At 37.4% G+C, this 25,941-nt stretch overlaps 1 protein-coding gene across 13 annotated transcripts in view; it reads right to left on the minus strand.

Moving 5' to 3' along the window:
* The window catches only part of LOC105478371 (beta-transducin repeat containing E3 ubiquitin protein ligase), a 250,995-nt gene that overhangs the window by 113,924 nt on the left and 111,130 nt on the right, over positions 1-25,941 (minus strand). For 10 of the 13 annotated variants that reach the window (XM_011735593.3, XM_011735585.2, XM_071069257.1 and 7 more), the window contains one exon: positions 18,341-18,448. The exons of the other annotated variants lie outside the window; for them this stretch is intronic. In XM_011735593.3, the coding sequence (XP_011733895.1) occupies positions 18,341-18,448 (108 nt within the window). The remainder of the gene's footprint in view (positions 1-18,340; positions 18,449-25,941) is intronic. 13 annotated transcript variants of the gene reach the window in all.

Raw genomic sequence — 25,941 nt, forward strand, 5'->3', positions numbered from 1 at the left:
GAATTCTGTTGAGGCTATAATCAGTTTAAATCTTATCTGGTTTATCAATTATTCTATTGATTAAACCAAAGCGATTATACACAACTCCTCTGCCACATGGGATTGATGTCAGTAGAGCAAGAAAATAACTCCAGGAGGTTCCAAACTGATTTAAAAAGAGACCAACAGACAGACCGATAATAGTCGATTATTACATACCAGTGATCCATATACTGAAGAGTTGATTCTTAGTTTCAGGCGGGTGAAGTGAACTGTTTCCAATCACTATGTCCCTGCGCTATACCTTACAGTTGGCTTGAGTAAATTTATGTCTTGAAAGATCAACATATTTTCTACTGATTTAAACAGAAGCTAGCACGCTCAGCAGTTGAAATATATTTTATAGATACTGACCCTAAGCTCTAACAGAGAGAATCTCAAACAGGGAAAACTAAAATTTTTTCTAATCTTCTTACCTGTATGCATGTGACCAGTAAGATGCAGGAATGAAAAGGGACATATTTGAGAGCTGATACTCCTACAGATACACAATCAGCTATTCCAATGTCCTAAAACACCATCATTCTTGAAAAACAGAATCTAAGAAATCAGAAAGATCTTACCATAGAGTCATGACTCTTTTTATTAATTCTAAGGGCACACATCTTCAATGCCATTAATAACACTGAAAATATATAGTTGTATCTTCAAATGAAATATCGATAACTAAACCCTGACATATCGAGTTTCTACCAGAAATTTGTAACCACAATTTAGTTACCCTTCTGCCTCCATTCATTGTGTAATATCTTTCAAATGTCTAGAACCCCTATAACCTCAAGGCCATGCCCTACTATACACGAGAAAACCACTAATAAAACCTACTAACAAAATGGGGGAGGGTGGTTAGACTACTCCACACCTGAAATCTGTGCACTTACAGCCATGCTCTTCAGAAAGGAAATTTGTTCACTGCTATGCTGGCACCACATGTGCATTCAACCATAATAATTTAACTTATCTCCTTCAGATTTTTTGTTTTCAGACACACTAAGAAACCTGCATTAGCATGCTGTATTCTACACTCACCACTAGAAATACTGAGGGTGCTATTTGTAATTGTATTCTTTTTAAGAGGTTTATTCTCTGCAGCTGTTTTCTGCTTGCAGTGTATTTTGTGTAATCAGCACATCATCATAAATACATTGGCTGTTCCCCTGAGGGTAGCTGTCAGTGTTTAATTTACAGAACAACCTGGCCAATGTGAATTTTAACACTACAGCACTATGGCAAGGAGTTACCACACTCTGTGAAAAACAGGTTTCTATGAATTTTTATATCAAGAGCTGGTCCCAGGACAATTTAGGTTCTAGAAACAGACTGTTTAAAGAAGCACTTTATACCTTGTATGCAATAGACTCTTTCTCAGTTATAGCCTCAGTATGAAAGCCCCAGACTAACTATCAAATCACCAGTGTGAACTACCAGTTCAGAAGACAGCAAGGATTGAAAATCTATGACCAACCAGTAGGAGGCATTGTAACAAATATTATCATCTCTTTTTAAACTACATGTAGAGCTATCACAAACATCACTGTTCCCTTAGAAGGTATGTAAAGGCAGAGAGAAAACCATTTAAGACACAGACTAGTCTGGAATACACATTATCACTTTTTTGCTGAGATGAGATATATCTGATATGAACATAAGTATACCATTTCCTTAGGACTGTTACTAAGCCAGACCTCTAGCTCAACAAATTGGAAAAAAATACATATGACTAATGGATATTAACACTAGTAATTATAGGCATAGTGACTGGTATATAAGTACTTAATACATGTATAATAAATAACTATAAGCTCCTTGAGGATAGGTTTTGAATCTTAATTTATGCCCAATACTTTGTACAGTTATTGGCAAATAAAAGGTACTCTACGTGAATCGAATGGAGTTGTGGCTAGTTGTGAATGACCATGTTATTTGTAAAGCCTTACATCTACTTGATGTCAAAAGGATTTTCTAAATCAGTAAAATGTGTCAAAAGGATTTTCTAAATCAGTAAAATGTCCCTAAGGACAATATAAAAAGTACAAATTGTATGTGTTAGTCATTTTAGTGAGAGTTATTTGTACAAGAAATCTAAGTACCTCAATCTCACGATGAAAAACAAATTAGCCTACAAAATAATGGCATATTCAAACATATTTTAATAATGAAGATTACATAGAAGAAATTAAAACTTCTATGCTATATACTTGTTTCTATAACTTTAATATGATCAAATGGAAAGTGATCGTTTTAAATGCTCAGAATGGTAACCAATAGCACTTTTCTATTACTGAAGTGGTTTTATATGCACACATACACATTCTATAAATCAAGTGATTATACATATGTATTCTTCTGTTAAGGGCCATTTTTACAAATTAGAATGCCTAAAGTTAAACTGAATCAAAACATATTTCATGTTGAGTTGTCCTCAGTGTATCTGCTTTTAATGTTGCACAGGACTACATTTGCATGCTGTTTTACAAAAATCAGTAAATTGTGACTAAGATTCTTTTTTTCTTTTAAAGGAACAAAATAACTGACTTCACTTAGGAGGGTTTAAAACTTGCCCGAATTTGTGGTAAAGTTAATTTTTTTTTTTTTTTTTTTTTTTTTTTTTGAGACGGAGTCTGGCTCTGTCGCCCAGCCTGGAGTGCAGTGGCCGATCTCGACTCACTGCAAACTCCGCCTCCCGGGTTTACGCCATTCTCCTGCCTCAGCCTCCCGAGTAGCTGGGACTACAGACGCTCGCCACCTCGCCCGGCTATTTTTTTTGTATTTTTTTTTTTACTAGAGACGGGGTTTCACCGGGTTAGCCAGGATGGTCTCGATCTCCTGACCTCGTGATCCGCCCGTCTCGGCCTCCCAAAGTGCTGGGATTACAGGCTTGAGCCACCGCGCCCGGCCAAGGTAAAGTTAATTTTTAAACTATTAAGTAGAACTACAATAGAGGCCAGGCATGGTGGCTCACGCCTGTAATCCCAGCACTTTGGGAGGCCGAGACAGGCGGATCACGAGGTCAGGAGATCCAGACCATCCTGGCTAACACGGTGAAACCCTGTCTCTAGTAAAAATACAAAAAAATTAGCTGGGCTTGGTGGCGGGTGCCTGTAGTCCCAGCTACTCGGGAGGCTGAGGCAGGGGAATGGCGCGAACCCGGGAGGCAGAGCTTGCAGTGAGCCGAGGTGGTGCCAGCAGTCTGGGCAACAGAGCAAGACTTCATCTCAAAAAAAAAAAAAAAGAACAACAGAGATCTGTACAACTTACTTTGATACTGCTGTAATATAAGCATAATCATATAAAAGCAAAATCTGGTAACACCTTTAAACTGACTGACCTCAGTATTTCTAACAACAAGGAAAAAAACTGTATTAGAAATATGAACAAGCCCTATATCATTTATCCTTTCTATGATGCTAAGACATTTCAAAAACGTTAATTCCTTTTTACGTTTATGTCACTGAAGGGCAAAATGCGAAAAAAGATGACCCACCAACTTGATATTTTTTTCACCAGTTAAAAAAAAATTTTTTAATTCAGTTGAACATTTGCAACTTAGTACTTAAAAAAATTTATGCCTAATAAAATATATCTTAATTTTTAATAAAGAAATTTGTCACATTCTTTCCTTTTCAATTTAGAATTACAAAAATACATCCTGGGACCTTTTGAACTAAACTGGATGGGGTTAGACTGAGGTCACACTGTATTTTCTCTTCCTTGGAGACCACATAGTAGTTCCATAGGCTGCCATTAGATAGCAGCACAGTACACACCATCAGTCATGTCTCTCACAGTCTCTCCCGTTAAGGTTGGAATTATCTCAGTTACACACACACACACACACACACACACACACACACACAGATTACACACAGATTACACACACACACACACACACACACACACACACACACACACACACACACACACACACACAGATTCTAATTCAATTAGTGCAGTCGGCAACTCCAGAAAAGAGTAATTCAATTAGTGCATTGTGGAGCTCTACAGTACCTCTAAGCAGATGTTCACCATCTTCAGGAACTGGAGCTAGGTTTAAAATACCTGTACCACTTTGATATGCCACTACCTTATGTCATTTGTCAAAGTGCTTACATATGCTTTTCTGCCGTCAAAGAAAAGATGAGGAAACAAACAGGCTAAGTTCCTAGAAATTTTTCCATCATTAACAACAAAGAAGTATATGCAATCTTAGGCAGTAATTAAATTACATTATTTAAATTGTGTTCAAAACAAGACATGTCTACACTGTATTCTGACTTATTACACTTTTTTTTTCGAGACAAAGTCTCACTCTGTTGCTCAGGCTACAGTGCAGCGGGCGTGATCTCGGCTCACTGCAATCTCCGCCTCCCAGGCTCAAGCGATTCGTGTGCCTCTGCCTCCCAAGTAGCCTGTGATTATAGGCATGTACCACCACGCCTGGCTAATTTTTTGAATTTTTAGTAGAGACTGGGTTTCACCATGCTGCCCAGGCTGGTCTCAAATTCCTGAGCTCAGGCAATCCACCCGCCTCAGCCTCCCAAAGTGCTGGGATTGTAGGCATGAGCCACCAAGCCCGGCCAAGAAAAACCTTTCTAATAGAACCAACAAAGTAGAAAGCAAGATGCTTCAAGAAGTCTGATTCACCAATAATGGTGGTGATCAGGCAGGGATTAGATGACTCCCTTCCAAACACATATCATAGAGGATTTCTATACTATGAGATGTATGTGACTAGATGGCCTCTGATGTCTGACCCAATGCTGAAACTCTATGGTTCTATGAATACACTGACGTTTGCTCATGAGGCAAGCCTGGAGTTTAAATAATAAAGCTAATCATTAATTGTGAAGGTGTGGTTGTAAAAAGCCCATAAGCTGTGAGGCATTTTCACTGTGTTGATGCATACTACACCAAGAAGAAGAAATTTTGTAGTTTCTTTGTACTAGATTTAGAAAACTCCATAAAAGCACATTTCAGTCTCACTTCTTAAACACTTGCATTCCTCTTATTCTTCTAAGACTGCAAAAAATGGTTTGTTTTCATTCATCCTGTAGAAATCAGCCAATGAGAAATCAATTTCTACAAGAATGATTTTTGAAAACTTCCCCACTGAGTCAAGACAGTGGGTTCTCATAGCTTAAATGCAAATCTGCATCAATGTTTATGCTTTAAAAATTCAGAGCAATACTTAAAAACAACAATAACTAGTTCTTAATATCCCTCCCTTTGGTATTACTTTCTGAGCACAATATTTTTAAGTAAGGACAAAAATCTGTCTACAAAGGAGCAGGACTTATATTTTACAAGTATTATCTCCTCTCTTTCTAGCATGGCCTCAAAGCAGGAATTACCAACACCATTTTTCCAGTTCATTTCACTGGACTGATGCAGAACAGCTCTTGCCTTTCACATTTTCAGAGGAGAGGGATAAGCTAAATAGTTGCCTTTTTTTTTTTTCTTTTTTAGACGGAGTCTTATTCTGTCAACCCAGGTTGGAGTGCAGTGGTATGATCTCGGCTCACTGCAACCACCACCTCCAAGGCTTAGGCGATCCTCCCACCTCAGCCTCCCAAGTAGCTGGGACCACAGACTGGTACCACCACAACTGGCAAATTTTTTGTATTTTTGGTAAAGACAGGGTTTCACCATGTTTCCCAGGCTGGTCTCGAACTCCTGAGCTCAAGTGATCCACCCACCTCAGCTTCTCAAAGTATTGAGATTACAGGTATGAGCCACAGTGCCCAGCCATTGAAGTACTTTCAATACAAACTCTTTTCCATACTCCAGAAGAATTGCAAAAGGCCATTCATTCTCAGTTAAAACTTTACTTGTAAATTCTATGCCCCAAAATGGATAAAAATGAAAGCATACATCAACAGTGCTTCCTTAGAAGAAAAAAGTTGTAAAAAAATACATGTGTTGTTTTAAGATGTATTGTAATTTATAAACTCCTACTCGTAGCTTGAAAAAAAGATGTAATCTAAAACATAATCGAAAACTCATTGTATTATTACAAAATATTTTCCAAGAAATATACGGTGGCTTTTACAAGCAAGATTTTCTATTCATTCGGCATAAGCTGGACTAACATAAGCATAATGTTCCTTTCATATTACCTAATGAACTTTCTTACTATAAATAAACATTTTCCACACTAAAAAGACTATTTTTCTTTCCAAAATTTTAAAGTCTTCTATAATTTGACCACTTGTTAAAGACACTGGATAATCAGAGCAATAAATAAAATAGCTGGGTGAATTTTGATTGGCCTGGTAATACTGCCATACAGTACGCTATCAGTTTAACAAACTATGTCACTGCATCTATTTACCCAATACCACTTTGCCAACTTCCTGCCTCCATAAAAACAGAACTGGGACCCAACTTGATGCTTCCTTACAGTAGGGTGTTCCATAAATTCCACTATTAATAATACACTAACCCAACTTTATCTCCTTTGCCCACAGCCTGCATTTATTTTCCAGTGTTAAGTTTGGCTCTATCAGCATCACTCCTTTTTAACACTGTCCCTTTTCATGCATTTAAGGCAACTACTTCCAACCCTATCAATGAAAGCAGACAAATGGGGGAGAAAGGAATGAACCGCAAACACCTCAAACAAGAAAGGTTGCTTTAAAAAACCAAGTGTCACATTCTGACAGTTCAATATTTCATAGCCAATACAAGGAATGTACAACGACACTGCAACTTTAAATCTTTTCTTCCTATGTCAGTCTCTCTTTCTCTCATTGTAATGCCAAAGGGAACAGCAATCAGAGTGGAGATGTTCTACGTGATAGAGGTCAGGACACCATCGGATCAACGTACCAGAAACACGACCTTGTTTATTTTTTTTCCACAGTATTATTGTTTACAGGGTGCTTTGCTCGTGTACCTTGTGGTTCTTAGCTAAAAGATGAAATTACAGCCCAGGATGAAGCGCTCAGGCACACATCCAATTTGTGTTTCCATCTCAGAAAACAAAAAGCTTCTAAGGCCCTCAGGCTGCCATTCAAACTTGGAGGCTGACATTTTTAACAGCATGAACCAGAGACTGGCAGAGAGAATGATCTAATGCATTTCTGACTTGTCAATCAAAGATCTCACCTCTGCTGTCTTGTAAACAGTTGGGGACCATCTAACTACATTCATAAACCTAGGGAGAGCTTACTGCCAGCTGGGGTGCTGTAGCCACATGCTCTGGCTTCTATTCACCAAAATCATGATTCAGTTTTATAATCTCACTGTAAATAGTCCATAGGCACATTTCCAGGACTACTGGAATTGAACCAGAGTAGGGAATACAAAAGAGATTTTGGTCAAATATTATGTTATTTTCAAGCTGCTGGAATCCTGTACTCATTTTATCCTCATTTTACCAATTCTCCCCAAAAGATTGCACTGTGCTGCAGTTGAAATGCTTAAAAAAATAATGACCTGCTTTTTAAAAATCTAGGGGAAATATACTAATATTATATTACAAATTTCCCTTGTAGTTTATTACCAGTAACAAAACAAGTACTACCCCAAACAATGGCTCATATAAAGGGTAGAAACTACAATGAACAGTAGCAACTATATTTTGGTAAAACTAATCATGTACTTTCTTTTAAATATAAAACTTAAATTCATATACAAAAGCTTTGTACTTACTAATCTGACATAATGTAGTATATATGTATGTGTATGTGTGAAACATAAAAACATAAAATTAGATTACTTATATTGCTAATGAGAAGACTTATATTGCTATTCTTTCCCTTCTGTATATGACTATCTAATACAACACACGTAAGAAGTTAGACCCAATCAGGAATTTTTGTTAAAGAATCAAGTACGAAAATGAATACTTCTTTTCTTCATGTCAATTTTACAGGGCACAGAATTCCAGTTTAATTCATACCAAGCTACAGATAATAGGTTTGCAACAAAGGTCTGGAGGATTAGAATGGTGTACCTGAGAACTTTAAAAGGCACATGACAGATAACCCAGCAGGAGAAGGTACACTGCAAAATTCCATTTCCATGTGATGTACTGCATCCCAAAGCCCAAATAACTATTTCAATATAATAGACTTGTTCTTCAGAGGACTGGTCATGAGAATAAGCTTAGAAAAGCTCAAAACTACTCAACACCACTCCCAGGAAAAACAAAACTCATGAGTATCAGCTCCCAATGGTAAAGTATTACAGTTCTTGGACAGCTAAACAGCCACACAAAGTCAAGAGATTGGTCTTTTTTTTTTTTTTTTCTCAATGAGTCATTTGTAAATAACTTGGGCTTCTCTCTTCATGAAAAACGACAAAGGAAAGAGCTTTCTGAATGGTGTCTACTAAGATTCTGTAGCTTGGCAGCAGACATAAAATACCAAGTCTAGAAACGCATACAAACAACAAAACACTACCCTATAAAGCAGAACAATAGTGAAAGAAGGTACAAATAGTTGTGGCAGTCACAAAACATCAAATAATGATTCCTGAATAGTGCAAAAAGAATTCCTGCAGTACAATGGCCTCTACTCGGTACAAACAAAGATGGCAATAACAAGAAGGTAATCTCATAGTATAAAGAAAGTAACAGTATCTCTCCAGGCTCCAGAGAATACAGGTGGGTCTTGACTGCCCACAGCCAGAATTTGTCTCATAAGGACAGTCATCCGAGAAGCTCCCATCACCTCTTTAAGGTTTTCATCAATTCCATCCTTTTGGTTTGTGTTTCTTATACTGGGGCAACACCAGGCCCCCCAAGGGTATCTGTATCTCCCTTCTGCCATTAGAGGTACTGTTGAAGTTAAGTCAATTAGGAAAATCCAATATTATTCAAAACAAAATAAGCAATAAACCCTTATCTAGAGTGAAGAGTTTGATTTTTAGGATCCACCATGAAAAATTTAAAGAAAAAATTAAGGAAATCTGATTGTCTCACAATAAGATAATTTGGTTTACTCTAAATATTAGATAATGCCACACTTTCGCCTGTGAATGAACATTAGCCGCATCATAGACATGTCAAAATACTCAGCAATAAAGGAGCCTGTTGTTTCAAAACTTGAAATAATTATTTAAGTAACTAAGCAGGCATCTGGAGAGAGAAATCAGCCTAAGATGTCACTTCTACAGGCAGACTATTTCCAAATAAGACTATTTCCAAAATAAGATAAAATGTAGCAAATTCAGGTCATCTCTACTTTTCTCACTGAATGTATATAAAAGTTGGAAAGGCAGAAGGTGATCAATAGATTTAAACGTTGGCTAAAATATTTTAAAAATCCATAATTACACTGTTTTTAAAAGACACAATCTTTTTTTATATATATACTTTAAGTTCTAGGGTACATGTGCACAAGGAGCAGGTTTGTTACATATGTATACATGTGCCATGTTGGTGTGCTGCACCCATTAACTCGTCATTTACATTAGGTATATCTCCTTATGCTATCCTTCCCTCCTCCCCCCACCCCACAACAGGCCCCAGTGTGTGATGTTCCCCTTCCTGTAAAAGACACAACCTTTAATATATTTCCAATATTTTGTTCATGCACTTTTAATTCTGTGCCTAATCGAGGCTTAATTAAGAAAGGGTCACTTTCAGCCAGGCGCAGTGGCTCATGCCTGTAATCCCTGTACTTTGAGAGGCTGAGGCAGGTGGATCACCTGTAGTCAGGAGTTCGAGACCAGCCTGGCCAACATGGCAAAACCCCATCTCTACTAAAAATACCAAAATTAGCTGGGCGTTGTGGCTCATGCCTGTAATCCCAGCTATTTGGGAGGCTGAGGCAGGGAGAACTGCTTGAATCCAGGAGGCGGTGGTTGCAGTGAACTGAGATCATGCCATCTAGCCTGAGCAACAGAGTGAGACTCCATCTCAAAAAAAAAAAAAGAGAAAGGGTCATTTTCAGTGTGCCTAATGATTTCCATCTTTTCTCTAGGTTGCTGCTTATCACTATCAGCATTTTAATTTTACCAGTGTCTATTATTTTATAGAATAAGGATAAAATGCAATAAAATAGTCAAATAATTGCACAAACATATGCTGCTGTGAAGATAAAGATGTTGACATCATTGAAACTGAACTGTTAACTGGCTGGCAATGCTACTATATAATAGCTCAAAATGAACATTTGTTCAACAAGAGTCCAAATTTCACATACAGGATCCACTTCCGAGGGGATCATCATAGTTTGAACTGAATAAAAGCCAAATGTATAAAATTTGAGGACTGCTCACAAATCAGACTCTGCATCTGTGTGTGTGTGTGTGTGTAAATGTGTAGTCCAGTTAATTATCATTATTTCTCTCTGAATACACAACATGTGTGTATGTACGCACAGGTACTACTAGAAATAATTCAATGCTTTCTCGCCTCCCACCCCATATATGCTATTCAATAGTTTTCTTCAAATTATCTGTCTATTCAGTCATTAATTCAGCAAAAGTATCAACTACTATACTTGATGCTGGAAACATGAAATGAACAAAACATAGTGCTGCCCTCAAGGAACTCACAGTCTAATGGGAGAGAGGGACAAATACACAAACAACTATACTAGCTTATCAGTGCTATGACGGGGATGCTCTGGGTACAGATCCTCTGACTAGTTTGAGAGAGAGAAGATAAAGATCAGGGAAGACTTTTATTCTAGCTCAGCTTGAGCTGAATCTTGAAGACTAGGTAGATAAAGGCAGAGAGTGGGTAAAGGACAATAGGTGTTTGTAGGGGGTTTTTTCAGGTAAGCAGAACAGTATATGCAAAGGCACAGATATATAAAAGAACACTGCACCTTTGGGGAACTGAAAAATTTGAAATGACTAACAATCACATGACAGGGAGGTGGTGGTGAGATACAAGCCAAATTCAAACTTTGTTCAATTCAAAAACATGTGAGCAGCTATCCATGAGATAAACAGTGACCAAAATCAGTATTACCAGATGATGAATGTAGAATTTGAGCAATATGATATAGGTGAAATGCAGAAATTATTAGTATCACTGAAATGGCAATCTCTGGGAGGACATTTAAAATCCTTCCTTCTTTCTACTTCTCTGTATTTTCTACAATTAATATTAAATGTTTAAATTGTATATCTCATAATTTAATTAAATGGTAATAAAAATACTTAAAAACAAAACTATTATTTGGGCGTGTGTGTGCACACAGGCACACATGGATAGATAAGTCATTCCAGATCAAAGGACACTAACATGTTAATTTAGCAATAATTATCTTAAAGTGGAAGGCATATGGGTGATACTCTTGTTTATATATTTACCAAATAACGTGTATATTCCATAATAAACAATAATTCATCTTATTAGGAGAACAAACAATTTCCCCACAAACAAACAGATAAAAATATGTTTGATTTGTCATTCCCTGCAAACCCCTAAGGTGAGGAGTGTAGCTGGGATAAATACAAGTCAAATGTTAACATATACACAAAAAATAACTAAATTTATTATACAGAAATTGTACTATACTGAAATTATTCATATACAATGGGAGGGTAGCAGCTACAGAATGAGAAGCATTTCTGTCACAGTATAATTTTCCTTATGGTATTGTTTTGTAATAGAATTTGAATGTTAATGTATATTCAATTTGATAATCCATATTCCTCTAAAATCTCAAATGTAAAATTAAGTTTTCCATATATATAATGAATAATGCTTAATTTTCCTAGTATTGTTCCATTTTAACATTTCACTTTGTACATGGTAAAATTCAGTAGACTTGTCAGCATTCTTAAGTAATAAAATACAACATCTCTCCTGAATTCAATACAATTTCAACCTTTGACATGGAACCCTAGCTAATTGTAAAATATCATGTTTCACTTAGCTCAAGATTTTCCTAAAATTACTAGCTATACTTGATACCTAAAGTATCCTAGGACCATATAAATCTACATATATATATATTTTTTTATTATTATTATTTTTTTAATTGAAACAGGTCTCACGCTGTCACCAGGCTGGAGTGCAGTGGTGCAATCATGGCTCACTGCAGCCTTGATCTCCTACGTTGGCCTTCCAGGTAGCTGGGACAGGTGAGTACCACCACAACCAGCTAATTTTTTGTAGAGACAGGGTCTCACTATGTTGCCCAGGCTGGTCTCAAACTCCTGGGCTCAAGAGATCTACCAGCCCTGGCCTTCCAAAGTGCTGAGATTACAAGCATGCATCACCGTGCCTGGCCCCTTATTTATATTCTTACAGTTAGAATTTCATTTCTCTTCTCTTTCAATATCTAAAGCAAAATAAAGAATCTTAATTACTCAGTTATTTTTAATTACTTTAACTCTATTGCTCATTCTCGTTTAATATTACAGATTATAGGATCACCATTTGCTGGAGATGAGCAAATGATTCCACCAAATATATCTACTGGTAATCAACAGAAATCTAATCACTCATACACTTTCCAGGATAAATCAATGGAATGATGAAAATAAAAATATCTTCAAACTAAACATATCCCCATAGAATCTATTTGAACATCTTTTTTCAGCATCTTCCCGGTCACTAGTTTTCAAACCATCTCAATGCTGTGGTTTCAATTTAAGCTACTGGGAATAATCCAGCAAATTCAGCAATGACTCCATAGCTCTTCCTTCCTTATTGCTGTAAGAATTTTGACTTAAGATGCCTCAAACTTACTAAAAGAAAACAACGATTAAAAAAAAAAAAAAAAAGCCATGAAGCCATTACATTACTGAGACATTTCCTTAAACATATTTGTCAATATTAGTAAAAATGGGTATTCCTACTGTGACGACCACTTTGAAGAATTGCTTGACTGTCTCTTTTAAAGTTAAAAATACAGTTACTCTATGACTCAACAAATTCCATTCTTAGGCATGTAGCTAAGAGAAATAAAAATACATGCCAAAAAGAAAGACTTAATCAAAACTGTTTATAGTAGCTTTATTCATAATAGGCCAAAATTGGAAACAATCCAAATACCTATCAATAAATGAATGGATAAACAAACTGTGGTGTACTAACATAATGAAATATATTTAACAATAAAAGGGAACTACTGATATATGCAATATGGATAAATCTTAACATACTGATTGAAAGAAAACAGACACAAAGAATGTATACTATATGATGGCATTTATATGAAGTAAGTTCAAGAACAGGCAACACTAATTATTGGTGACAAATCAGAACAGTAATTGCATATGGGGGATGGGTACAGACTGGAAAGGAGTATGAGGAAACTCTCTCAGATTATGAAACTGTTGTGTATCTTGAAATTGAAGGTTACACAAAAGTATACATTTGTCAAAACTCACCTAAGAGTACACTTATGATCTATGTATCTCACTGTATGTAAATTTTGCCTAAATAAAAATCTAAGTAAATAATTTACCTAAATAAAAATCTAAGTAAATAAAATAAAATCTAAACCAGAAGGATGCAAATGCACTAAGACTGCTGTAATTCCAGTAGGTGGGCACAGAAAATATTAGATTCGAATCCAGTTTCTGCCTATTAGTTAACCAGCATTATCAAGCACCTGTGTGTGCTGAACCTGACACAGAACAAATTATTGAATTGATAGGATAAAACCAGTACATAAGCCCATTTTTGCTACATAAGACATAATAATAATCTTGTTAAGGCGGGGTTCAGTGACTCATGCCAGTAATCCCAGCACTTTAGGAGGCCAAGGTGGGCAGATCACCTGAAGACAGTTAAGAACAGCCTGGCCAACATGGCTGAAACCCCATCTCTACTAAAAATGCAAATTTAGTAGAGACAGAGTTTCAGCCATGTTGGCCAGGCTGTTCTTAAGCAGTGGTTTTTCACAGGCACTACAGCCCTGAACTCCTAGGCTTATATACTCCTCCTGCCTCAGCTTCCTGAGTAGCTGGGACTACAGGCATGCACTACTGTACCTGGTTCCTGCTCATTTTTTAAAAGTGTTTTTTGAAAAGCAGAATTTTTAAACAGTGAGGAAGTCCAATTTATCAGTTATTTATTTTATGGTTCATATTTTTTTGTCTTATTTTTAAAAGTGTTTTTTGAAAAGCAGAATTTTTAAACAGTGAGGAAGTCCAATTTATCAGTTATTTATTTTATGGTTCATATTTTTTTGTCTTAGCTAAGAAATACCTGCCTAACCCAAAGTCACAATGATTATTTTTGCCACATTTTCTATTAGTTTTACACATGTTAACTCATATTTAAGTCTATGATCCATTTCAAATTAATTTTTGTATACAGTGCAGTATAACAGTTGAGGTTCATTGTTTTGCACAAGGATATCCAATTGTTCCAGTATAATTTGTTGAAAAAAACTGAGACCAATGGGTTTTAATACAATAACAGAGGAAGTTCATTGACAAGGCTTCAGATACTATACTGCAACTAATCTTCAAGAAACTGCAACTACCTGAAAAAGGTATTAAAATATCTTTCCCTTTCAAACTATATATATACCTATGTCAGGTCAGGTATTACTCATACATGTCAACTAAAATAACAAACCACAATAGATTGAGTGCAGAAGCAGACATGAGAATCCAGCTGTCTTTTCTTAATCCAGACATTAAAGAGATTCATAAAAATGTAATACGCTAGTCTTAATTTTTTTTAAAATATATTTTTCATAAAAATGTTATTTGCATTATATGCCACAGGTTTATTATAGTCTTTAGGTGAATTAAAGCACATTTATTTTTCTTAATTCCTATTACAAATATAGTGAATATCAATAGATATAAGCCATATAAACGAAAGCACTTTGGGGTCCTCAATAATTTTTTAAGAATTTAAAGATACTGGATGCAAAACCAAGCTGCCATCATCTCTCTCTTCAACTACTGAAATTATCCTTTTTATAGCCAGCGTAACATATCTAAATACATCTTCTTATAGCCAGGGTAATGCAAATCAGATCAGGTAAGACTTGTGTTTAAATCCTTTCAGTGACTTACTATTCTTAGCATCAAGACTAAACTACATACTTTGAATGGCTCATAAGACCTGAGTGATCAAGCTTCCCCAGTCTTTTCTCACTCTATTCTCCCTTTCTCTTTATTCTCTGAAACAACAGTCTTGTTTTCGGTAGGGTCCTTAAATGCACCAAACCTCACTGACTCTTGGGGCCTTTGCACTGACTGACTCTTCCTTAGGCTGGAAACGTCCTCCTTCTCCTCCATTCCTATCTGTTATCAAGTTAATTCCTATTCATCCTTCAGATCTTAAACATTGATTACCTGATTTTCTTTACCTCAAACTTCAGGTTAGATTGGGTCCCCCTTTTATATATTCTTACAGCTCCTTGTACATTCCCTTCCTAGCATTTATCAGCTTGGGAGATTACACTTTTAGAATTATGTGATTTAATAGCTCTCAATCATTTCACAAAATAGAAATATAACAAACATCTATATATGTTACGTAAAGTATTCAATAAAATTTTGCCAAATACCCAAGATCAATAGTTCTCATCAGATTCTCAAAAGGATCCATGACCCCTGTGTAGTGAAGAATTACTCTTCACCAAAGAAAGGAATGGCCTTTGCTCTTGGCTATTGGAAAGCGGTCTCTGGGCCCCCGGAACTTCTTGTCTGGTATCTCTGTTTGCCTTAGAGATTTAGCTAGTGGACAAATGTGATTCATGTAGAACAGGAAGTTTTACAATTGGATCCTTCCCAGATTCTGCCCTGTGTGTCTCTTCTTTTGGCTAATTTTAACCTGTGTCCTTTCCCTGTAATAAACTGTGAGTATAATTGTTTTCAGTGAGTTCTAAGTCCTTTCTAGCAAGTTATCAAACCTAAGAGTGGTTGTGGGGACCTCTAAACAGGAAACTAGTTTCTGAAGTAGGAGCAGCCTTTTAGGAACCACTATTGTCTCAGACGTTGCAGACTGCCTAAACTAACTGCAACCCCAAAAAGGTTAAAAAAAACAATAAAAAAAACCCCAACAAACTAGACTATGGATTCTTCAATGGCAGAACCTTGTCAGTGTGATATGTAGTTATGTAGTTAAAAATATAAGATACAGCCAAGCTCAGTGGCTCACATCTGTAATCTCAGCACTTTGGGAGGCCGAGACAGGCAGATTACTTGAGCTGGGGAGTTCGATGCCAGCCTGGAGAACATGGTGAAACCCTGTCTCTCCAAAAAAAAAAAAAAATACAAAAATGAGCCAAGTGTGGTCGTGTGCCTGTAGTCTCAGCTACCTGGGAGTTTGAGGTGGGAGGATAACTAGAGTCCAGTAGGCAGAGGTTGCTGTGAGCCAAGATTGTGCCACTGCACTCTAGCCCGGACAACAGAGCAAGACTATCTCAAAAAAAAAAAACTAAAAAGATATTTCATTTTGAAATAAATAAGCAGTCTCAGGATATCAATCACTCTCCAACAATAGCAATAATGTTTATAACGATCATGATAGAAACAGCAACCATCACTGCACGCCCTTACTATAGTATCCATTTACAGATAAGGAAATAAGGTCAGAATCATACCACTAGTGACAAAGACAGTATTCAAGACTTGATTTCGCTAATTTTAGAATGTGCATGCTTTACTATATTGTATCTCATAGTATAAGCCAAGGAAGTTTAATATTAAATTTTATAAAGGAAATTGAAAATCTTAAAATATTAAATTTTGTAAAGGAAAAATGAAAATCTCCAGTTTTATGATCACTAAATAGTATCATTAAAAATTAACAACTCTGGCCGGGCGCGGTGGCTCAAGCCTGTAATACCAGCACTTTGGGAGGCCGAGGCGGGTGGATCACGAGGACAGGAGATCGAGACTATCCTGGCTAACATGGTGAAACCCCGTCTCTACTAAAAATACAAAAAACTAGCCGGGCGTGGTGGCGGGCGCCTGTAGTCTCAGCTACTTGGGAGGCTGAGGCGGGAGAATGGCGTGAACCCGGGAGGCGGAGCTTGCAGTGAGCCGAGATCACGCCACTGCACTCCAGCCTGGGAGACACAGCGAGACTCCGTCTCAAAAAAAAAAAAAAAAAAAAAAACTAACAACTCTTAGCATAGGTTAGGAATGTGGAAAACCTAAGTTCCCCTCTCTTTTAGCTAAAATTTAGTCACAAGCATTCTGACACAGCCTATCTTTGAAATTCTTCTAAATAGGTTAAAAGCAGGCAAATATTAACATAAAAACTAATTTGTTGTGTATTACTATAAAATGCTAAACACAAATTCCAAATACCTGAGGTAGATAGATAAGACTCAGCCAAGAAAACAATCATGTATGGTACTTTAATCTGTAAGCAATGAGCACCAAGCTCTTTCCTACATTTTCCTCTACAATTTTCCACATTATTCCTCTATAAGTTTCTCACACATCCTGGAACTGACATCCTGCCCTCTAAGAAAGGCTGAGGGGTCTGGGTGCAGTGGTTCTTGCCTACAATCCCAGCACTTTGGGAGGCCGAGGCAGGTGGATTACCTGGGGTCAGGAGTTTGAGACCAGCCTGGCCAACATGGTGAAACCCCGTCTCTACTAAAAATACAAAAATTAGCCGGGCGTGGTGGCGCACAACTGTAATCCCAACTATTCAGGAGGCTGAGGCAGGAGAATCGCTTGAACCAGGGAGGCAGAGGTTGCAGTGAGCTGAGATCGCACCATTGCACTCCAGCCTGTGCCATGAAGCAAGACTCCATCTCAAAAAAAAAAAAAAAGAGGAAAAAAGAAAAGCTGAGGAGAACTGGAATCTGTTAATCCATTAAACACTAGCTAGACTATCTCAAGGTGAATACTGTACCTAAAGGTCTCAAAGGTCTTTCCACCTAGAAATTAGAAATATTAATCAAGACATAAATAAAACAGTTGTTATAAAAATATATATATTTAGTAGTATAATTACCCGGAGTCACTCTGAAGAGAGAACTTTATATTTTGAGTAATCATTTTAAAAAAATAAGAAAATGTTCAAGAAACTGATTGTAATTACTTGATTGATTATACTAATTGGCTTTATGTAGGTCCAGAGCAAATATTACATACTGAACTGCTATTTATTGAGATTACTTTAAAATTTACTATCATACTTCTTCTTGATCTGAAAGCCAACAGTCAAGCTGTACTATGTCAATTTTTGTAACCAATCATGATGAAAATGTCTTAAGAGTGGATCAGTCTGGATCTACATTAAAAACTAATCATTAAAGGAGTACTGAGTGATATGAGATACAGGCAATACAAAGGAGAAAAGATGAATATAAGTAAAGCATGGGAAAGGAGGAGGAACACACTAATGAATCAGACACACACACTAATGCCCGCAAATAACCCACAGAGACAGAGAAAGTACCTGGAAAGCTGTGAGTGCGCCAGTCCCTGGGTTATACAGGCATCGCAGCGAAGGCATGCTGTCCGCCAGGCTGGAGCAGCCCAGCCACAGAGACCTGGGCATAGAGCACTGCAGAGAGAGGACAACTATGAGATGGGACAGTATGAGACAGGATGGCACAGATTACAGGAATTTTTAAGGCTTGCCTGAATACAATATTCCAGTTGCAGCTGACCTTTATGATAGAAACATCTTTAAGAAACACACTACTTACTGGTTCTAACCCCAGGGAGAAACCCAAAAGGGGCAGCAGTGGCCAAAAGGCAAGGGGGTAAAAGAAGTTATCGCTCAAAAAACCAAACATTTAGTCAAAAAAATTTTGTCCCTATTCTTCTATGTATCAGTCTAAAGGAAATCTACTTCTTAATCCAGTTGATCAATTATTTTCCTCTATGCACCTCAACTCAGTTCCCGTAAACTCACCACAGGGTGTAATACTGAGGCAACTAAGCAGAAAGAGGAGAAGTTCACAGAAGCGTTACAATATTAGGAATGGTAAATTAGAAAACAAAACACTAAAGAGGGTTTGTTTTTTGTTTTTTGTTTTTTTTTTTGAAGGAAAAGAAAAAGTATTGTATCCCTATGGCTTTGACAGCAACAAACTCTGCACAGTTTGCATATATTTTATGTGTCTTGTTAGTCTGCTATTCATTAACCAAAATGCACAGTTACCATAGCAGCTCCCTCTTCATCTTTCCAGATGGATTAGGGGTGTGTGGGGGGGTGGGGGGTGTAACAGGGGGAGAAGAAACAACCCAAACAGAAGGGAAAAACAACAAAGAAAGAGAGCAGGGACACAGAAAGAAAGAAAGGAAACAGAGAAAGGAGAGAGGAAGAGGAGAAGAGAAGAGAAGAGGACACCTAGAAAGCTGTTGGTATTAAAACCTTCTAAACAAACAAACAAAAAATACATAAGAATGTAGATATATATATATATATAATGGTGTATTCAGTAGTCAAAAGAGATAGAAATTACAATTTCTAGTAGCTCTAACTAATTGACATTAGTATTATTGTACCTATAGCTTTGAAGGAAACCATACCTTTCAAAACTATTTTTACATTCTTCATGTTTCTCTAAAAGTCTCCCAGGCTGAGGTTTTATCCATCAACTTGAGTGCTATTACATGTCTAATAATAACTAAAAAACTAAATACCTAATCACGATACACATAAAAACAGGGATACATATTTTAAAATATAGTAGTCAATATAGGTAACATTAAACCTTAAATTACAGACTTTGAAATACTTTACATCATCATAGACTTTTTTCTCCTTAAAACAATATAGTTGTAGAAATTAATATTGGGAAGCAAAATATAGTATTCACTGTTTACACCATCAAAAATTGATAAAAAGATAATGAGAGCTATGCAAGGGGTTTGTGCCTATGGTCCACGCTACTCAGAATACTGAGATGGGTGGATCGTTTGAGCCCAGGAGTTCAAATCGAGCCTGGGTAGCACAGCAAGATCCTGTCTCTTAACTAAATAAAGATAGATAATGGGCTGCAAATAAATCCAAAGGAGATCTATGTAGATCCCCTGCTTTTAGATCATTATCCTCATTTTATTTACCACCCATAGGACTACGCTTAATACATTATACTCATTTTATAGTTAAGGTGACTGATGCCCAGGAAAAATTAAGTATTTATCCATGATCATGAATTTACAAAGTAAGGAAGTAGGGACTAGAATCTTGGCCTGTTGCTTTCTAGTGCAGAACTCTTCCTCCTGCCTCTATCCATCCCTCAGTCACAAAGTGGACATTGGGCTTTAAAAGAAGGGTATCTGCTAAAGGAATCACTAGATAACATACCAAGCAAAACAGCTAAACTGCTTTGAATTACTCCAACAATCTCTGAACTTTGTTCACTGTTTCCAACGTTTCTTCACCTTGAGCTACAATCCATTTTATAAACAGCAGCTAAATAGAATAAATAATTGTCTTCACTTTGTTATCATGTCACTCTCATCAACAATTCATAAGGGCTCCCTATAACTACTGTACAAAATGCAAGCACTCTATCAATCTGACATTTCCCCCACCGCCAACATCAACTCACCTTCTCTAATCTTCTAATTGACCCGGGCACTCTAGCTAACTACCTACCTTGATACTTTGTTCAAATACTCATCTTAACCCTACTTCTTTAAACTTAGAATTTCCTTCTCTCTTTCACCCTCCCAATCCACATGTACCATTTACATCAATATCTCCTTAGAATTATGTATACTAATTTCAGTCTCTGCCAGTGGTTCTTAGCAGCAGAGATTCTCATATTGGAAGGAGAAGGCAACAGAAAAAGAATGGAGAAAATAGGGTAAAAAAAAAAAGCTTCCTTGCTGTTGAGAATCACATTCTACTCATATTACTTCTCTGTAAGTATTAAGAATGCTTTGCTAATTTTTGCAAGTAAATGATATTAAAATTTTCTTAAGGCTAATATTTTAATCATTTATTCAACAAATACTTATTAAATGCTTTTCTGGTAGTAGACACTGTCCTGGGGCTGAATGTGGTGGCCCAATCCTATAATCCCAGTACTTTGGCAGGGCAAGGCAAGTGGATCCCTTGAGCCTAGAAGTTCAAGACCAGCCCTGGCAACATGGGAGACCCCATCTCTACAAAAAATCAAAAAAATAGCTGGGCATGGTGGCACACGCCTGTAGTCCCAGCTACTTGGGGAGGCTGAGATGGGAGGACTGCTTGAGCCAGGGATATCAGGGCATCAATGAGCGGCGATCACGCCACTACACACCAGCCTGGGCAACAAAGCAAGACCCTGTTGAAAGAAAGAAGAAACAGAAGGAAGAAAGGGAAGAAAGGGAAGGAAGGAAGGGAGGGAGGGAAGGAGGGAGGGAAGAAAACAAACAAACAAACCAACAAACAAACTGTCCTGGGCACTAGGGCTAAACAATGGACAAAAAAACCCCACAAAAATCCCTGTCTTTGTGGAACTTACATTCTAGTGACTTTCTCTCAACCTTAAATTTGGGCATGGTGGCACATGTGTATAATCCCAGCTAGTCAGAAGGCTGAAACAGGAGAATCACTTGAACCTGGGAGGCGGAGGTTGCAGTGAGCCAAGACCAAGCCACTGCACTCCAGCCTGGGTCTATATTGAAAATCCTTGGCTGGGTGCGGTGGCTCACACCTGTAACCCTAGCACTTTGGAAGGCCAAGGCAGGCAGATCATTTGAGGTCAGGAGTTCAAAACCAGCCTGGCCAACATGGTGAAACCCTGTCTCTACTAAAAATACAAAAATTAGCCGGGTGTGGTGGCAGGCGCTTGTAATCCCAGCTACTCAGGAGCCTGAGGCAGGAGAAATGATTAAACCGGGGAGGCGGAGGTTACAGTGAGCTGAGGTTAAGCCACTGCACTCCAGCCTGGGCAACACAGTGAGACCCTGTCTTAAAAAAAAAAAAATTCCTTAACATAAAAATAACTCATTATTATAAGAAATGCGGTACACAGGCCAGGCATGGTGGCTCACGCCTGTAATCCCAGCACTTTGGGAGGCCGAGGCGGGCGGAACAAAAGATCAAGAGATCAAGACCATCCTGGCCAACATGGTGAAACCCCGTCTCTACTAAAAATACAAAAGTTAGCTGGGTATGGTGGCGCGTGCCTGTAGTCCCAGCTACTCAGGAGGCTGAGGCAGGAGAATCGCTTGAACCCAGAAGGCGGAGGTTACAGTGAGCTGAGATTGTGCCACTGCACTCCAGCCTGGCGACAGAACAAGGCTCCATCTCAAAAAAAAGAAAAAAGAAATGGAAATGCTGTACGTATGCAATTGGTTAAGGTTCTGTGTATGCTGGGTAGAAAAAAGTCTCACAGTCATTCAGAAGGAAAGACTGAATTTGAGAAAAAGAGAAGTCAGAAGTGGGTATAAATAAAAAGAGCATGAAAAACACAGGAAAATGACAAAGGAAACAGTGGAAGAAAATCGAGGAGGCACTGGAAGATAGCATGTCACTTCTCCTACTTCCCTTCACAAGAGGGCAGGTGACGTATACACTTTTAACCATACCAAAGCCACCTGCATGACAAGCACAGCTGGGTCTAGAAACCAACCAGAACTCTTTCATTCACAGACTTGGGGCTCTTTTTTAAATTAAAATATACATATTTATTTTTTGAATGTTCCTTGGTAAGTTTTTAAGGCCTTCCTCTCGTGAATGATTTGTTTCCTCCTTTTTACATAAAAATCTGTGTTATTTTTGTAGTACGTACTTGATAAATTCTCTCAGTTTACTTACTTGTTCTAACACTCTTCCTCATTCATTTATCCCTATCCTCCATCAAAACTACTAACAACGAAGAATTTGAAAGTGCTTACCCCATCCCCTTAAACTAAAATTCCCAAAGAAAATTATAATCAATAATGAGCCACATACACCCAGGAAAGCCACTAGATATACTGGTGTGATTTCCAAAATAGCATTAACTTGCAAACACCACACAGAGGATGCATTCCCGATTATTACAAGACAATTGGTGTGGTATGAAAACTGCACTTGAATATAGTCAAATCTGCACGTTACCATAAGATTTTATATATTACAGCTCAATTTAAAAACTAATCTTCAAATCGGTTTGCATTGTAACAATTAATCTTATCCATACTGGTAAATGCCACTTAACACTGAGAAAAAATATAATTACAAAATAAATGGAGTAGGCTATAACTTTTACTCTACCTCTTTCCCTTCTATCTTCATATTTAGAAGCATTTTCTAAACGACGGGGAAAATAGCAAATTTGGGCAATGAGGAACACAGTGGAAAGGACTGCCATTTTGGTTACTATCCTTATTAATTCTATACATTTCAGGGCCATTCTGATTGGTCAGTTTCTGACAAATATGTAAGACGTTTTCTGCCCTTCAACATTTAATAAATAATGCCCTTTAAAATTTACCTTTAAAATACCTGAAAAGCACATAGTTTTCTACTGAAAGTTTGGACTGTTTTTGTTGTTTTTCCTTGCAAATTATATTTAAATTCCTAACATTTTCTTTTCATACTTAATTTTTTTTTCCTTTCTTTCCTTTTACTGAGACAGAGTCTCACTCTCTTGCCCAAGCTAGAGTGCAGTGGCATGATCACAGCTCACTGCACCCTTGACCTCCTGGGCTTAAGCAATCCTCCTGTCTCAGTCTGCCCAGTAGCTGGGACTACAGGCATGCACCACCACGCCTGGCTAAAAAAATTTTTTTTAATTAAAAAAAAAAAAAAAAAAAAAGCAAGTTCTAAACTAAGCAGCAACTACACATTCTTTTGTTTAAATATTTAACTTCTGTTAAGTGTTAAATAACTTCTAAATCACCTACTCCTTAAATGCAGTCTCAAAAGCTATGACAAAGTTAATAGATATGCCTGCATCCTACACAAATCCAGCCCTGCACAGCACATATTAGTTTCTTCAGCTCAGTTCCCACCCACCTAACCTCACCCCAATTGACTCTCCTTTGCAAAATCAAAGAAAGTTGAAGAGTATAACAAGGTATTACAATTGTTGCTATCCAACTGAATGACTTCACTAGCCTTTAAAAAAGCATACACAGCACAGAAAAAAAATAAGACTGAATATGTTTTCTACTACCTGAATCAGAAAAAAAACTGAAATGTTGCAATGCGATAGTAAAGACATGGAATCAACCCAGGTACCCATCAATGGAAGACTGGATAAAGAAAATGTGGTATACATATACCATGGAATACTAAGTAGCCATAAAAAATAATGAAATCATGTCCTTTGCAGAAAACAGATGCAGCTGGAAGCCATTATCCTAAGTGAACTAATGCAGAAACAGAAAACCAAACACCACATATTCTCACTTACACATAGGAACAAAACCTTCAGTATACATGGACATAAAGAAGGGAACAGACACTGAGGAATATAAAAGGTGGCAGGACAAAAGGGGTAAAGCTTGAAAAAACTACCTATGGGTACTTTGCACTGTCTACCTGGGTAAGATTCACTCGGACTCCAAACCTCAGCATCGTGCAGTATACCTCTGTAACAAACCTGCACATATACCCCAATTTTAAAATAAAAGTTGAAAAAACAAGATTGCAACGAAGGGCCTCCAGCGCATCAAGAAGAATATAGTATCTAGTGCCCATCAGGTTCAATGGCTCAATTCATTTACACAAAGAACACTGAAAATCTCAACTCTTCCCCCTACACTTGGCTCTCTGGAGTAATGTCACAGATCCTCTTCACTGATAGCCCTGCAGGCAAAGGGCTAGCCTCAGCATTTACTATATGAAAGCAGAATGACAAAATCTCCTAAATTCAGGTCCCTGTTGGTCAACTTCTAGGAGTAATAGAAGCTATAATAATCAACAATAAAAAGATTGCTGTACTGAGAGTTTACGTATCCTTAAGCCATGGAATAGAAGAATTCCCTTTTCACTACTATATCAACTAAGAAATTCAGAAAACTACAGTATTCCATAGTAATGTAATACATCAGACTTTACCTACAAATTCAATGATTGCCTCTTAAGAATCCCAATTTAGTTCACTCCAAAAACAAAACTCCCACCTGTCAGATAGGATAATCATATCTACCCAGCCTTATTGCACAAGGTTGTGGTAAAACTAAAACAAGGATTCTTTTATTTTTCTTTCACACAGAGTTTTACTCTTGTTGCCCAGGCTGGAGTGCAGTGGCGTGATCTCGGCTCACTGCAACCTCCGCCTCCTGGGTTCAAGCGATTCTTCTGACTCAGCCTCCCGAGTAGCTGGGACTACCAGCATGCACCACCACACCTGGCTAATTTTTTATTTTTAGTAGAGACAGACGGGGTTTCTCCACGTTAGCCAGGCTGGTCTCAAACTCCTGAACTCAGGTGATCCACCCGCCTTGGCCTCCCAAATTGCTGGGATTACAGGCGTAAGCCACCTCGCCTGGTTAAAATAAGGATTCTAAAAGTTGTGAAGTACAAAAGGAAAAAATACAAATGGCATCATCACCAGGAACAGGCTTCCATGAATGCCACTTGCATTTCAAACTGTTCTGGGAAGCCACTTACTTTTTCATTACCAAAGTGGGCACAGGTGGAGTACAAAAAGAGGATAAAAGTTTACTGGGAATAAACTGTCTGCCAGGCATTGTACTAGATCCCTTAAGTACATTATTTCATTTAAGCATTACTATCTTGTCAAAGAATTATTAGTATTTTCACCTTAACAAGAGAGTACACTCAAGTTCAGCGAAGTTACAGTGCCTAAATGGCAATGGCAGAAAAATAATACTCAAACGTGTTTGTCTCCACAAATCCATAGACTCACTACTACAAAAACCTACTCTCAAGTAGTTTACACTCTATTTCAAGGAAATAAATTACTAACAAATAGTAACTACAAGGAAAAATTTAACAATGTACTAAATTGTGTTAGACAACAGTTACTAAAAGTTTAGGTAAATTTTCAAATATTTAGAAAAGCTCAGTCACAGACTTTAATTTTATTGTAGCACTTGTTACTATACATGTATAACAAACTAACAAGCTGCATCTGTATAACATTATCTGTATAA

This window comes from Macaca nemestrina, chromosome 9 (genome assembly GCF_043159975.1).
Source record: "Macaca nemestrina isolate mMacNem1 chromosome 9, mMacNem.hap1, whole genome shotgun sequence".
Lineage (NCBI taxonomy): Eukaryota > Metazoa > Chordata > Mammalia > Primates > Cercopithecidae > Macaca > Macaca nemestrina.